The sequence below is a fragment of the Cucumis melo genome, chromosome 1, assembly GCF_025177605.1.
Source record: "Cucumis melo cultivar AY chromosome 1, USDA_Cmelo_AY_1.0, whole genome shotgun sequence".
In the NCBI taxonomy this organism is placed as follows: domain Eukaryota; kingdom Viridiplantae; phylum Streptophyta; class Magnoliopsida; order Cucurbitales; family Cucurbitaceae; genus Cucumis; species Cucumis melo.
This window is the reverse complement of record NC_066857.1, coordinates 15,338,104-15,354,950: the sequence shown is the minus strand read 5'-3', so window position 1 is coordinate 15,354,950 and position 16,847 is coordinate 15,338,104. Positions and strand designations below refer to the sequence as shown.

At 31.3% G+C, this 16,847-nt stretch overlaps 2 protein-coding genes across 4 annotated transcripts; both read right to left on the bottom strand.

Moving 5' to 3' along the window:
* Positions 1–1,106: 1,106 nt before the first annotated feature.
* LOC103490213 (probable galacturonosyltransferase 3) lies at positions 1,107–5,890 on the bottom strand. Of its 2 annotated transcripts, XM_008449622.3 has the most exons (9): positions 5,635–5,890; positions 5,088–5,140; positions 4,892–4,940; positions 4,057–4,101; positions 3,830–3,967; positions 3,432–3,563; positions 3,015–3,349; positions 1,986–2,931; positions 1,107–1,452 (listed from the first exon to the last, which is right to left on the bottom strand). In XM_008449622.3, exons 1-9 carry the CDS (start codon positions 5,698–5,700, stop codon positions 1,177–1,179), a joined length of 2,040 nt encoding a protein of 679 aa, XP_008447844.2. In that variant the 5' UTR covers positions 5,701–5,890; the 3' UTR covers positions 1,107–1,176. The 2 variants fall into 2 exon arrangements, with proteins under 2 accessions (XP_008447844.2, XP_008447845.2); XM_008449623.3 differs by lacking the exons at positions 5,088–5,140; positions 5,635–5,890 and having other exon boundaries at positions 3,432–3,559.
* Positions 5,891–8,588: 2,698 nt separating this feature from the next.
* On the bottom strand, positions 8,589–12,672 carry LOC103490212 (probable serine/threonine-protein kinase PIX13). 2 transcript variants are annotated; one of them, XM_008449619.3, is made up of 7 exons: positions 12,327–12,672; positions 12,117–12,208; positions 10,986–11,308; positions 10,086–10,221; positions 9,809–9,951; positions 9,523–9,646; positions 8,589–9,391 (listed from the first exon to the last, which is right to left on the bottom strand). In XM_008449619.3, the coding sequence occupies exons 2-7, from the start codon at positions 12,181–12,183 to the stop codon at positions 8,940–8,942; spliced, it is 1,245 nt and encodes a 414-aa protein (XP_008447841.1). In that variant the 5' UTR covers positions 12,184–12,208; positions 12,327–12,672; the 3' UTR covers positions 8,589–8,939. The 2 variants fall into 2 exon arrangements, with proteins under 2 accessions (XP_008447841.1, XP_050945870.1); XM_051089913.1 differs by having other exon boundaries at positions 12,504–12,658.
* Positions 12,673–16,847: the final 4,175 nt, after the last annotated feature.

Here is a 16,847-nt window from a genome sequence, read left to right as displayed (position 1 = left end):
TCATTTTTCAAATAAATTATTTATTTTTTAAATAATGTTATTTTAATATTTAGGAGAAAGTTAAACCATAATGTTGTTTATAATTGAATGAATGAAAAAAATATGATAGGTGAAAAGAATAAACAAAGATAGAGTTAATATTCAAATTATTATCGCATATAAAATAGTTTTGATTCGAAGCAGAATCGAATATGTATTCCCATATCATTACGTGCTTATATTTTGTGACCTCTTGTCCATGACTTCGTATTCAAATTTTTATTTAACTATCTTTAATACTTCTTAACTATTTATTTAATAATAAAGTTATATATATCTTGGTAAGTAATTTTAAAATCAAATCAAATTGATATTTATCAAGAATGCACCCATTTTGTTCTTTTTCTTCTTTAAGCTTCTAAGAAGTATGTTTCATTTTTAATAATTTTGTTTTAAAAAGTATGTTTTAGGTTAAAGGATACACAACATTTAAGTTAATTCTTCATTGAACATTGTAATATGTGTTTCTTTTAGTACATTTTATGATGTATGTATAATATATATCATATGCTACATATCATATTTTAAATTGAATACTAATAATATTTTAGACTCAAAAACATGCTAAGAATGTAATTTAGATACAAAGTGAGATTATAGTTGAAAATAATCTCCCTTTGTTTGATTCAAGTCTTGCAAAAATTGTAATTCAATTAAGGTCTCTTAATTTCGTGAAAAACTTACGATCCAATCGTTGGATAATGTAACACAAGAACTAAATTAGTCTCAAAATCACCCTCTAATCATTATTATCAACTAAAAATTAAGAGATGTTTGGTCTATCGATCTCGTAAGTTAGTGTTAAATAACTTAACTCTTCCAACTCTAGCTTTTAAAAGTTGGTAAATTTATCAAGGAACTTCCTCTTTTCTTTCAATTTTTTTGCATATTTATTGAGGAACACAAACTCGACCGTCTAAATACACACTTCCTAAATCCAACTAAAGCACCTAAAACACAAACTTTCTAACTCGAACATATCAAGTAGGAGTCAACTAAGCACATCAAACACGACCTAACTAGCTTCCATGGGCAGTGAGTGAGTAAAGGAAATCTTAGAACTTGAATAGCAAAAACGATCTACTTCATTCCTTTCTATTAAAAAATTGAGTGAAAAAGAGGGGTGGGCAAAAATTGTTATTCACTGATGTTACAAAGCTGGAGATAAGGGTTGCCATACATCACATATTTAGACCAGTACGACTTGTACTTGGAAACAGCTAAATCTAACCAAGGTTTGTAATTTCCATTGTAATGGATAACTGCAGCATTCTCTATTTCCGTTAAGTTGAGGGCGGGGTCGTATCCGAGCCCCAGAACGTGCCACCCTCTGTCTAGTGGATAAGTAAGATTGTAAAAGGTGATCAAACCTGGCGGTAGCGACCCAAGTTTCCACAGAGTTCTGTCCTCATTCTGTATGAGTTTATTCAATTAGCAATCCATATGTATTTGATTAATAGAAAAGAAGAGCTATGTCTACGTGCATAGGAAGATGTGGATTCCGGTACAAAGTCTAAACAAAAGAAGTGTTTGTGCTTGAAAAAGTAACATAACAAAACCAATGTCTAAATCTACTCCAGTTTAAAACATTTGTTTCTTTGCTATTAAATATGTGGCTTAGAACACAACTAAATAGACATAGGACGGTTAGGAAACACTCGAGAACACACAGAAAACTCAAGAAGACTCGAATATGGAAAATATGGTATTATCATCAGAAAAGTAACAAGAAAGTCTAGTTTTTCAAAAAGGTTAATCTCTCCCATATTTCCCAAAAGAAACTCCACTAACTTTGCTCCAAACGCACTCCCCGTCTATTTAGAATTAGAAGTCCTAACAAACTTACTAGTTGATTTCTAATATGGTTTTTTAATAACCATACTAAAAACGATAAGAATATCAAAGAAGTTAAGAGGCAAGCAGAAAAAAGACTTAGTATGCTTTACCAGATCTTGCCAGTAATGGTAGATTCCAGTCATGTTTCGTTTTCTCCATTCCTTCAAGTCAAAAATATTCATGCCGAATGCCCAACCACATGCATTTGGATCAAAGTTCTCCGATATCTTTGGATTTGAGAAGTTGAGATATTTATCAAACCTATGAAAGCTTTCTTTACAGGTCTCCACTGCCCCATTCACCATACCTTTCAAATCAATGTCCCACAAGGACGTTAGATCCTTCTGAACTACGATATCATCATCCAAAAATAGGATCTTGTCCAACTTGGGATACACCTCAGGGAGGTAGAATCTAAGATGATTTAGCATGGACAAATACTTTGGATTCCTGTACTTCAGATTATCCATGCCAACGGAGAGGGAAGAAGGATGATTCGCCTTGAAGTAATATTCTTTAAGTCTTGCAGATTCAAGTTGTCGGAGAACAGAGCAGTAAGAGGAATTCAACCACTTGAAATCATCAATGTTTTGAACTTGGATTGTCGCTTTTGAAGGAGAATTAACAAGAAACCACATTCTCATAGCAGCAAAATTCAGCTTATCTGTGACAATATGGAAAACGTGTTTCTCAGGTTCCTTAGCATGCAAAACCGTGGAGTTGACTACAACGGAGGTAGCTAACACATTATCTGAGAAAATAGCATAGTGATACAGAGAAGGATTTTCAATCTTTTCTCTGTCAATATTATGATTAAGATGATGGCCCTGTAGGAAATAGTCTCCTGCTAGTTGTAAAGGAAGGCAATGCAAGGATTTAGGGACTGTTTTGGCTGCTAGCTGAGTCAAGAATGCACTCTTTTTCTTTTGGGTATTCACATTGTCCTCTGTTGATTGTAGCATGGCTCTCAACTTTCTCGCCATAGTAAGACAATCATACAGTTCATCTTTGGCCATTGCAAGAGCATGACCCATTGCTTTTGCTCGATCTAGTGCACTAAAGAAAAAAAAAAGCATTGCATGAACACCAAGAAATATATACAAGTGATAGTAGGAATAGAGTATGAAGCTTTTGAAAACCTTGGATGAAGCCCAGCATCAGAATTAGCTTCCCCAATGGCAAGTTGACTTTCTCTACAGTGCTTCATCAGAGTATTGTAAAGTCCTGTATCATTGTTTGACCTGGCTATATTTGCATATGCTTTCGCCATTATGATCTGATCCCGCATAAGTTTCAAGGTGGAATCAGATTTAGGGTTTTCAAAATCCCTCCTCCAAATGCTGTACTTTCCCTGCACTGTAGTGTCAAAATTTTTAGATCGTTCAATAGCAGCAGCTGCCATCTGATTGTCCATCTCTTTATCTTCTCGAATCAATTCTGCAGCTCGTAGAGCCCTCCTCTCCTGTCGCATTGCCTGAAGCAATAAAATATTAAAAATTACTCCAAATTACAAATATGGGTATGCATATGCCAGGTAGAAGTATCAGGAAAATCACCCGTCGTTTCAGCTTCACTGGATTCATTGATGATAAACGAGAAAATTCAGCTTCACCTTCTCCAGGAGGATGGTCATTCACAGAATGCTCCACGATTTCTTTATTCTCCTTCCTGGAAATTAGTGGGTCTGTCTGAAGGGAAAAAAATGTAGCAATTATATTTTATATGAGCACATGCACCAGGTAAATGTTATCAAACGAGTATAATAGTTTCATGAGCAACAACAACAAGATGAAAAAAAAACATATCTATCTGATGTTAAACATTGAAAGGATTATGAAAAGTTTGAATCTAACAAAAACAACAATAGGTATAATATAACATGTATCACCCACGCACATTATCTACACAGAAGCATTCAAGAGGACTAAATCAGCTTCAAAAATATTCACAGTACCTGGGAACTCAGAGGCTGGTGATGGTTTCCATCCAAAGAATTTTCCCATATCCACGAGGCAGATAAATCCTTCAATTTGACCCTTCCAAGGCGAAAAGCACCAGAAGGATCACTATAGGCTGCAATTATGTCAATATCCTGTTTGAACCAAATGATGCAAACATAAACATTGTAAGTGTTAAATGCAAAGAATATTTAAGTTTACAAACTTCATAACACGTTAACACCTTATCATCTTCATTGGTGCTGATTCTATTTCCCGTATCTTGCTCCTGCAAGCATTTGAGTTAGTCATTAGGTACATGAACTTCTGAATGCATAAAACTTATAAAGGAAATAAAATTAGACCAGGAGTATGACAAGGATCCCACAACTAAGTGATGGAATTTTTTTCCACTAGGTGTAATGGGAGGAAAAACTAAAATCGTAGATAAAACATAACTTCATCAAGGAAGACCTCTAATGACATAAGTCCTCAGCCTTCAATTCAGGTGCAATATATTTTGTTTAACCATCTCTCTATTTCAAGTATCTTAACTTGCAAAATACGTTATAGTAATACAGGTAGGATAAAACCCAAAAAAAAAAAAAAAAAAACCCATAATCGCTTGGAATGACTAATAGATAAGAAAGCAAAGGTATGCGTGCATATTGCTATATGTTATTATTGCCATGGTCATAACAGCAAAGTGTAAATAATGTCATATACTAAACAATCTTTACGTTTCCATTGACTTAGAGGCTAGATGATATGATATTCTGCCGAAGAAAATTTAAAATAAAACTAAAAAATTCAGTGCAAAATGCATACATACAAACATCCTAGTCCTCATGTATTGCTCAATTTAAGTCTTTTAATTTCATAATGTCGGTGTGGTCAGTCCACTACTGAAACATCCTACAGTGAGGAAAGACTATAAACTGGTAACAATAGGAACTCGCCTACCAATTAAATGGCTAGATCGATTCAAATAAAAGGATATTACTGACAAAATAAATATTAGAAAATAGGACAGGAACGTTAGATGCAAAATGTGCCACAAAGATACACAAGCATGATACCTCTCCATCACCACATTGAACACATTGATACATAGGCTTTCCATCTAGACTGCAGCACATAAAAATCAAGCTTAGTCAATGTTTATCTATCAGATGGAAATCATTTATCCAAGCATGATAGCCATAGAAAAAATAAAGCACAATTAAATGAAAGAATAAAGAAATGACATAACAAATCTTTCAGCAATCTTCTTACGTGACAGAGGCATTGGATGCATCCGCTCCAATGAGACCAACGAGTGATACAACCTGCATCGAAAATTAGGCTTAAACTGCATCTATCTGGAAAACAGAAATAGATATACAATGACAGCTAGCTACGATCTAATCATGTGAATGAATTCTTTTAAATTGAGAAAATAAAGATACAATCAGAGAAACACAATTACGAAAACATTACGACACAATAGAATAACAAACTTAAGATCAGAGTCAACAGTGTGGTTCAATTCAATAAGGAACAATCAAATCTCTAAACAGAAATAAAAGTAAAAGAAAATGGAAATTCCAAAAAGTATCCAAACAATCGGCATCAATCAAAAGAAAACTACTCCGAAAACTGCTAGAAAAGTATTTAACAAGACATCGTCAATGTCTACAAGAATTTCAGCTAACAATCGCTACAGTAACGAATGAGAAGAATCAATTCACTACCACATTTCAACTAAAAAGAAGACAGAGAAAAGCAAGAAAGAAAAGAAAGAAGAAGTAAATACTGGGGGATAGGAATCGAAAGCAGTTACCAGAAAGACGGAGAAGATAAAGAGAAGATTGAAGGGGAGAGAAATTCTTTTAGGGAGAAGTTCCATGGCAGAAATTCGAGAGAGATGATGAATTGGTTATGGGTTATAAGTAGAATGAAGGCAGTATCTTGAAGAATCAGTTGATCTTCATTGGCCAGCGCGGGACTGTCATGGGGAACTCCATGGGAGCGCGTTTCAAAGTCGGTAGATCAAGAAGAGAGAATATGGAAGAAAATGGAACTTCACTCTCATTATGTTTTTCATTTTCTAATATATATTTTTGTCTCGTCTCTGTTTTTTCTATTTTCTCATTTTCTCTTTTTTTCATAGATATTATCTTTTGGAAAAGTTATTGGAAATGAAAATTAATATGTACTAAAAATCTTAGAAAATTTCCTCTTATATCTATATCTATATAATCTATATCATCGTATAGTATTGATATAATTTGAATTTTTGTTATGTTTTGGTTTATGGTTCTATATTTGAAAATGTTCATATATTTAGTTCATTTGTTTTTGTCTACGATAAAAGTATGATGTACCTATATTGTTCGATAAATAATTGAAATGTGTGTCGTTTATACAGTAGTTCATCGTAAATCTTAATTAGCGAAAAGAAAAAAAGAACTTGCAAATATGATTTTTGATCGAGTTTGCAATTTAGCGTATGAATGAAATAGTTTCTAATATGTTATGGAAAGATGATATTCTTGACTAAATAATAAAATTATATTAACAAAAGTACTAAGGAGGGAGTTTAAACCACTACAAGAAAAATGGACTACAATAACACTTTACTATAATCAAATTGAAAGAGGAGAAAGAAAAAGTGTCATAAATTTTATCCATAAGTTTCTATCTACTTTTGTTGAAAATTAAGAAGTTCAAAAACTTGCTTAACCTTCGTTTAGTTCAATATAAACGTAACTCAAATTATGTATATATATGTATTAACGATAAAAAAGATATATAGTTTAAATATTATGCAACTCTTATTATATTAAACAAATTAGTCTTAAAATATGAGTTTGTATCCATTTAATCAATTTTCAAATATATTTAAGAATTGTTCAATAGATTTTTGAATTTCATAACAAAATTTAAACTCACGATTGAAATTTAAATTACATTTAGGCATAAAATTTGAATGTAAAGAGTTCAGTTAAATTTTATATTATAGGATGATTGCACATGTAGTAATAAAAATATTTGTCCAGACTTCAAGAATGTATTCGTATATTATAAATTATTGTTCTTGTTTTACCAAATTCAAACAAAATTTAACTTTTCAAGATTTAATACATAAAAACATATGAACTAAAAATAAACAAACTCTATGACATTTTGACCAAATAATTTTGTAGATAAAAATTTAAAGATTTGGGTACTTTATACCAACATGAAATGAAAAATTGATAGTTCCAAAAGACTAATTAAAAGATAGGAACATAAAAATTCAAAATAGCTTTGCATGAATAGAGAGACAAATATCTTATGCTCCAACCACTAGCCTAACCCTTTGAGAAGGGGAAAATAAATGGTTGAGGATAGTTATTGCATCCCCAAGTTGTGGAAGGGAGATTTTGAAAATGAAATCCACATGCTTTCATCATCATCCATGTCGGCAATCAAAAACAATACCTTTCATGAATCCACATCACGTTGGGTGAGAAGAATTTGGTTAGATTAATTCTTGTTGATATTATTGGTTGAGAGAACTCACAAATATCTTTAAGTTGTGCTACTTTGTGTTTATCAAAAATTAGATTTTGTTCCCGGAGTCCATTAGTACATCCAAAAGATATCAAAATTGAGATCTAAATTTTGGAGTCTATTAGTGATAGATAATATCTGTTATGAAATTAACAATTAAATAATACAAAAAACATATAGAGATCGGCACACAAATATGTATGTGTGGTTCAGTAATAATGTATTAGCTACGTCACAGGGCTGAGAGAGAATAATAATATTATTAGAGAGAATGTTTTTCGAAATACAAATAGCATCACTAGAGTAGATAGTTTATATATTGTACTGCTCTAAACTCCAGGATCAAAATCGTAAATAAGTATAAATAAATACATATGTTGAACCCGGCCATACTTTTGTTCGTAGCGCTATATAACAAAATCAAGACATTCCAACAATATCACTAATAAGACTATCGGCCACATTGTCGATTACTAATTAAATTATTATTATGGACTTAATTAATATCTATAAATGTGTTACTAATTGTAATTGTCCTAAATAAATGATACCAGCCAAGAGGTGAATCATTGCTCTCATTTAGATAGAAGTAATTTTTTTCCATCATTATTGATAGTAGGAAAGACATTGCACAAATATATTTAATCATATCAATTAGAGTAGTATAATACAAATCAATAAGTAAAATAATAAATTAAAAGATAGAAATTTGGAAAATTACTATAAATGGTAAAATGGTTAAAAATATTTTTAAAATTTCACAAAACTTCATATATAAGAGTGATGAGTCTAAAATTTTGCTATATTTTATAAATGTTTTGGTTCGTTTTGCTATATTTGAAAATGTAGTTGAAATTTTTTACATACTACCGTAATAAAATGTGTGGATACTAAAAGTCAAAAGTGATGCTATATGACATTCATGTTACACTATCTATTCGTCGAAGAATCATATAGTTAAATTAATCCAACAGAACAAAATCCCATTGGAAGATTTTCTTTGTTAAACGCAACAACTAACCAAGAGAAATTAGGCCTAATGAACCCGAACTAATTACTCCATTATAGAAAAAAGAGACATTATAGACCAAAATACATATGCATGGTAGTATTAAATGATAAATAAAATGGAGTTAGTATGTCACATCTTCTCAAATGTAAGCATATTTATTTAAACTTTTAGACCAAATAAAAGTGGAGATTTGAATCTTGATCTCTCAAACGAAGCCAAATGGAGCCTTTTAAAAACAGATTCGTAAATTATGTATGGAATCAAAATAATTATTAGGTTATCACTTTTCTCTCTCGCTCTCTCTCTCTAATTACAAAAGATAATATGGCTTCATCAGTTTTGCCACTTAGTTTCTTTTACAGATAAAAATTTAAGTTTTACTAACAAAAGAAAATAAGTAAAGCTGGACTTCAAATATCAAACAAACTTGAGAATCCAGTGTAATGCAATAACTGTCCTAATTCCCAACATCCACAACCTAAGTACTTAATTACAATCTTACGACTGAGAAAATGAAGTTTCAAACTAACATCTATAAGAAACATATGAATGAAGAAATGAGAGTGGGATAAGAGAATCTATCGGCACCTTGGTGGTGTTTGATTAGCATGGCCTCCATATTGCTTCATGTGAAGTGGAGAATTATGGTGAAGCGGCTGATGAGCATTGCGATTTGATGCCAGACGGGAAGCACGGTTTCGGCCAGTCTCGATCAGTTTCTCATTCACAGTTTCGATTTGTTCCAATGTCTCGACGACCTCTTTCATTGATGGTCGGTTTTTCTGCTCTTGCTCAATACATTGTAGAGCTAGCTGAGCCACTTGGAATGCAGATCTGGATGGATATTTTCCTTCCAACCGGAAGTCCATCACGTTTTTCAGCTTCCTTCTCTCTGACAAGAATGGTTTTATCCAATCCATGAGGTTTTCTTGCCCAGTTGGACGATTTTCGTCGAGAGCACGTAAACCAGTCAACATCTCAATCAATACGACTCCAAAACCATACACATCACTCTTGACATATAGATGTCCTGTGTCATAAATATCATCATTAATTTCAACTCGAAAATTGCTTGGAGATATAAGCTCCAGTTTTGGAATTAAAATTGACTTCTTCAACAAAGACAGTCAATTTTGAAAAGTTTCTATCTTTTTATTCTACCTGTGGTAACATATTCTGGAGCAGCATAACCATGTGTGCCCATAACTCGAGTCGTCAGATGAGATTTGCTTTCTGAAGGACCCAATTTCGCCAAGCCAAAGTCCGATAACTTTGCTGTATATGACTGCAGGTAAAGGAAGGGTTACGATAAATACAAGGAGAGAAGATATAAAAAGGAAAAAAGGATGATCATAAGAAAGGTTGTCAATGAAAGATTGACATTAGTAAAAAAACTCTTTCATAATGTGTATATTTACGTACAGGTTCATAATAAATAGAACTTTACCCCATCAAGTAGAATATTAGAAGCCTTGAAATCTCTATAAATTACTTGCTTGTCTGATGTGTGCAAGAACGCCAGCCCTCGAGCAGCACCTATGGCGATCTTAAGCCGAGTGTCCCATCCGAGTGGCGTAACTGCCGATCCTCCTGAATTTCACAGAAAGGATGTTTACGCACTTCAGTAAACAAAGATTGATCTCTCTGTTAATGAGAACAAAGCTAATAACACTGCAATTATTTGAAAGAAACATCATAGATGGTTCATCGATTAGTTTTCTTACTTCCAAATAGATGGTTCTCCAAGCTTCCTTTTTGCATGAACTCATAAGTAAGGAGTAACTCGTGATCCTCCCAACAGTAACCCAACAGTTTCACTAGATTTGGATGAGAAAGTCTTCCCAAGAAGCCCACTTCTGACTGCACAACCAACCAGACTATGTTGTTATATGTCCATTTTTCCAACAAAAAAAAAAAAGAGAAACAAAGAAACAAAGAAAGAATAAAGTCTTGAGAAGGAAACTTCTAGAATATGCACCAACACATACTAAGAAGATAAAGAAAGGAAATCATAAAAGTTTCAAACACAGTCTAAGTAGTTCATGTTGTCCCATCTCGTTCTTAAAGCAATTCATATTGTCCCATCTAGTTAACAGTTCTGGTAGCTCAATCTTGCCTAGTTTAAAAGTTATTGATGGTAGCTGACACTGCCAGAGGTAGCAGTACGGTGAAACATGACTGATGGATATCATATTCAGGTGTTGTTCAGAATGGTGTAAACATACTTCGTCAATTCTTCAATACTTCAAATATATTTAGATGATGTATTTTTTTAAAATGTTTTCAGTTGAGTAGTTCTCAAACATCACTCAAGTAATTCACATTTGAGTCCATCCATAATTTTTATTTTTTTATTTACTCTTTTTCCTTTAAATAGCCGGGGTTTCAGACCTCACTCTTTGATTTATGCTCATGGTTCACTCCATGAACCCTCAGAGAGGCTTAGCTCATTCTAAGGCCAGATCTAAGACAAGAATTTGAAGTCATTTAGTTTTCAACCTAGTAGCTTGGAACCAGGACACAGGGTGAACAATCTCTTAATAGAAAAGTTTCCCCTTACCATTACCATAGTTCGAGGAGATTTTAAGGAAGAGAGTGTTCTTCTCTATAACTATATAATTTACCTGCCACTCCTCAATTCCTTGCACACTGTCAGATTTCAACTTTTTTACCGCAATAACCATCGAATTTCCCTTCCTTCCAAGGCCCTTCTCCTCAAGCCAACCTTTGTAAACCTTGCCAAAACCTCCTTCACCAAGCAATGCTTCAGCTCTGAAGTTTTTGGTTGCAGCTTTAAGCTCTGCCAAGCTATACTCCCTCAAGTTTGAAGAGGGCAAAATCTGTCCATGCGGAAAAACTTCATCTCCACTTGCTGCAGAGAATTGACTGTTCTTGGAGATGTTGCTGATAGTTGATGATGTTGTCTGACTGGTTGTCTGGGATATAACTGTCATAGCCACACATTTGAATCTTATAAATAAGGGCAATTTTTCCAAATTGTAAATAATATAATCATTATCTGCATGTTGCTCTTACTCTCAGATCAAAATTCAATGGAAAAACCAACCACATACACTTAAAAAGCTAGGAAACATCAAACATGAAACAAACAAATACCCATTTGGAAAGAGTGGAAAAGAGTTTCAAAAAGTATTTCCTCATCAAAAACTGATAAACTACAACATATATGACTCAAAATTCGATGGAAAAACCAACCACAGACGCTCAAAAAGCTAGGGAACTCCAAACATGAAACAATCAATTACCCACATGGGAAGGATGGAAAAGAATTTCAAAAAGTATTTCCTCCACGTAGACTGATAAGCAATATACAACTTCTATACCTCAAAATTCAATGAAAAGCCAACCACAAACTTCAAAAGCTATGAAACTCCAAACAGATGAAACAAAAAAATTACCCATAAGTGGAGTGGAAAAGAGTTTCAAAAAAGTATTTCCTCCACAAAGACTGATAAACAAGACACAACATATGCAGCTAAAAATTCAATGGAAAAACCAACCACACAAACACCTAAAAAGATAGAAAACTCCAAACATAAAACAAACAAGTACCCATATGGAAAGAGTAGAAAAGAGTTTCAAAAAGTATCAATACAAAACATAAATAACTCAGAAGATTAACCAAAAGAAACCTCATCAAAGAGCCCCAAACTCTAAGGGGGGAAAATAATTTGGAAAAACTTGCAGATACCAAGCACAAACTTTGAAATAGAACCAGATTCTGCTGAAATTACCTGAACTGAGATGTCCAGTGGTACTAGGAGTATGATTATCAACTGGAGAACCCCAACAAATCCCCATTTATCTTCTCTATCTCTCCCTCTTCCTGTTGAGAGCACAAAAAGAGAGGAAGAAGAAAAAGATAATTAAGGAGAGCCCTTGTGAAATAAAATAAAAGCAATCCAGACTAGTCAGTCAACTATATCATTTATCCCTCATCCCACCTGTACATTTCTTGACCAATTAATTCAGTAATCACTCAATTATCACAAATATGATCCAACGAGCGCGGATTAAAGGGCAAATACGCAGAAATGTCAGTAGCGATTGAAGTCAATTGCGGTGAAAAAGTAGGGGAGTAGAAAAAGGGGGTGTTTAAATTGAAGATTGAAGGATTTTACCAGGAAGAATGAGTCGCAGAAATTTAAAAAGAAAGGAAAACTGGTGGGGACTGAAGAAGATGATAACAGACTGAAAAACTATTTGTTTGTTCAAAGTCAACTGCCGTGCATGATGGTTGTTTGGTTTCAATCTATCTAACTACGTGCAAAAATTGAATTCAAAGATGACGAAAAGGAATAGAAAATTGATAAATAAATAAAAAAAAGTAAAATTACTTTTAGTTGTGGGGTCGAAGAATTATGGCGTCGCCATTTTCAGCCATGGGAGGGCCACGCCACGCCAACTGGAGCTACGGGGTAAGAATGATTCCTACAACTCATTCCATGTTATATTGGATTGCATGGATATTTGAAATTTTGAATTTATGGATATGGATATTTATCGATGATAATAATTTTAAGAGATAATTGCAAATATAACAATTATATTTAAAATAATTAAGTATATAACAATATTTTAAAAAAATTGTAAATATAACAAAATTTGTCAAAATCTATCGATGATAGAAATCTATCGCTTATAGACCATGTAACAAATGTTGGTCTATTACCGATAAACTTTAAGAGTATATCAATGATAGAACTCTATCACCGTTAGACTTTGCTATATTTGTAATTTTTTAAAAATATTGCTACATACTTAATAATTATTCTAAAAATTACTATCCATTATAATTACCTTAATTTACCGTACAAATATTAGGAATGAAAAAAGAAATAGAACCAATAACCCAACCTAACTCAACCCAGTTAGGTTGAAAATAAAACTCAAATTATTCGGGTTGTCAATCCAACCAACCCGAAAATATGGGTTGGGTTGGATATATCTCACAACCCAATCTAACTCAACCTATTTATACCCCTAATTGGAGCTTGCTTTAACTAGAAAGAAAAAACAAAAACAAAAACAAAACTTGGTTTTTCATTTATGGGTTACATTTCAATATTATGTTAACATATTCTTATCGACTGATCCTACATAGTGATCATAACGATAAGTGAAAAAAGATACCAAACACGTCAAAGTTAGCAAAATCAACGATGATGAAATTATATTTGCTAACATCTCTAAATGAATGTGATGACAAACGTGGTCACAAGAATATGATATATATATATATACACACACTAGTGTAACAGGACATGTTTTGCATGTAAATACGTTTTAATTTTAAAATAATTTATTTTTTATTAAAGTGTATATTTATCATCGAGTAAACTTCATTATAGCTCAACAATGAGTGTTGACAAAATGTTACTAAGTATCGTTGAAAAACTGACCTATATCTAAGTACATATTTGTTGGATTTTGAAATCTAAGAATGTTCCATAAGAGTTTTAATCAAACAGGTATTTGAAAATTTTATTTTCGTTTAACTAAATTTGTTGGGGTGACCGACCCTAACTTCTTCTAATGGAAGATTTATATTTGTACTCATATGGGCATTACTGCACAGAATTCTAAAGAAGCTATTTAGTTGGAAGAAATATAATAGTTTATTGTATGGTATTTAATTAATAATAATGACAGTTATTTGTTTCATATGTGGATCTACGATAAAATTGAAATAAAACTAAGATTGGTCGGTTAATTTTGTCTAAAAAAGGTTTTTCGTGTGTACATATATAATTAAAATCTTTAACTTTTTTGACACTGTTTTTAAATACAATGAAATAAACTAAAATACTTACAAACAGAGAAAAATGTCACTGTTTATCTATTGTAGACATTAATAAACTACTTTCATTTATTACCGATACACATCGGTAGATTTCTATTAATGTGTATCTTTCAATGATTTTTTTGTCTCGGAGGATAAATATTTTGTTATTTTTATTATTATTCTTAAAGAAAAGATAAATGTAAAAAATTACAAAATGGGCAAAATATTTACATTTAAGCATAAAATCAAATAAAGCGCACTAAGTTTTTATATTTAATAGTGTTATAAAACTAATTTGATAATTACAAAATTATATATATAAAAAAAAAATCACATCAATTCTAATAAGACTCACACTGTTCTAAAGTTTCATAGAGTGTCTTTTGAACAATTTAACATGAACAAAAAAGAGAGAGAAAAACGTTTCCGAAACACCACCACAATTCTTTATCTTCTCAATAAAGAAACAGACTTTGATGATCTCGTCCACATGTTGATCACTTCTAAAGAAAAAGAAAACCTTGAAACCTATCCACAATAAGCCATCAAGATCAAATCTCACGACCTCCTTTTATATTCATACCTAAATTAAAAATTTATACAAAGTTAGAGTAAGAAATTAACTATTGAAAATGTCTACTTTTTCTTAAATTATCCATTTAGGTTTATTGACTTTTTTTTTATATAAAAAAATGTCAACCATTTGTTGTGTTCGCGATTTTTTTCTATTAAATAAAACAGGATGGTTCAGTTGTATATTTACTATAAAATTTGAAAACACGATCATATATTGGAGACCAGTTAGGATTATCCAAGATCATAATATGTTTTCTATTTGTTGCAATTTTTACTATTTTACGTTTATTTACTTCTCAAATTAAGTAAACATCAAACACGTACTATTATTATAACTCAAATTAAAATAATCTTAATCTATTATAACTCAATTATAATAATCCATGATTATAATAACCAACTTCTTGTTCTAAATGCATTCGATTATATGTTCTTTAAGAAAACAATTATTATTATTTAATAAATTTTTAGTATTATTTATGTTCGAAATATTTATTGAAAATATAATGATTAAAATAAAATGTTATTTTTAAAATAGAAAAATATTAAAATTATTTATAAAATATAGCAAAATTCATCAAGTTTTTGTTATAATTCTTTTTCTATATCTTGTAAATATTTTTTTTTCCATTTGTAACCATTTCCTTTACTTTTTCGAATGAAAAAGTGATTTTCTTTTTCGTTTGGCATTTTATTTTTTAATGTTTAAATTAAATGTAGATAAAAGGATATGTTTGTTTAATCTTTTAATATATATTTTTTTTATTATTATGTAGCTATCCAACATTAGTATCTATAAGATTCAACTTTTCATTTATGTGAACGTAAATGTGATTTAACATTTTTTTTATGATTTTATAGACGTTTACAAAAGGTGGTAGACTTAGATATTCAATGGATATTGAATATATCATATCGATCCCTTCTTCTTATCTAAAAATTAAGACGAGATCATTACAAATTTAATTATCTTAATTTTCTAAAAACAATAGTGGAAGCATAAACCAAACAGCTTCCACATGGCTGGTTGATATAGAAAAAAACGCAAGACATAAGTGATCGGGCGATTTGAATTTGAGACCTCTTATCCTCGAGAAAAGACAAATGTCAGTTGAGTTGAGTTCATATTGATAATAACGATTTAGGGTTTCTTAGAAAATAAGAAGACTAACCTTAGGCATTATAATTATTATTAATAATAATATTGATAATACTTATCATTATTATTTCTTTTCCCATTCACGCTATATATGTATATTCATTTTTTTATTATTCTCATTCTCTTTCCTCAATCAATTCCTTTATCTCTTTCTCATCAATCATCTTTCTCCTCGTCTTAATTTTCGACAATTATATTCCATCATATAATTAACTTTAATTCTTCATATTAATTATTTATACAAAACCAAATAATTGATATCATATTTCATCGCAAATCCAAATTCTTAATATTAAAAATACATACCCATATATATATATATAATTTCAATTCCACCAAAATCAAATTTTTATTTCAAGATCCTAAATTAACTCAAATCCTGACCAATTCTTTCAATTAACCAAATTCTTTTCAATAAATTAGTTGTTTTAAAATGAATTATCTTACCCAATAATTCTATTTTAGCTTAAATCCTCGACATAACACCCAAATAGAAAAATATTTGTATCTATGTATCTTATATATTACTTTAAATCTTGTATCTTTTAAGTTAAATTTGATTGTTGTGGCATATTACCATTAAAAGGGAAAATTTTATTTAGATAACAAACTATAATGAGTCACCTAATTAAGTTTGGACTAAAATAAAGTCAAATTACCTTTTACCCCATTATTTGGATATATTGAATAAATAAACAAAAGCAAAAGCAAAAGCAAATACCAATGTGAATGCATATTATGGTTCTTTATTCTCATTTTTGTCTCTAAGCCCTTTCTATACACTCTTTCTCCATTTTATACTCATCACCCCACCAACTAAAATACATTAATTGGCAAACAATATTTAAAAAGCTTTGACTATAATTCCTTGTTTGTCTTTTTTTCTTTTAATAATCGATAGAAACTCCTCGAAATTCATGATTCAAATTGACACAATTATTAGTT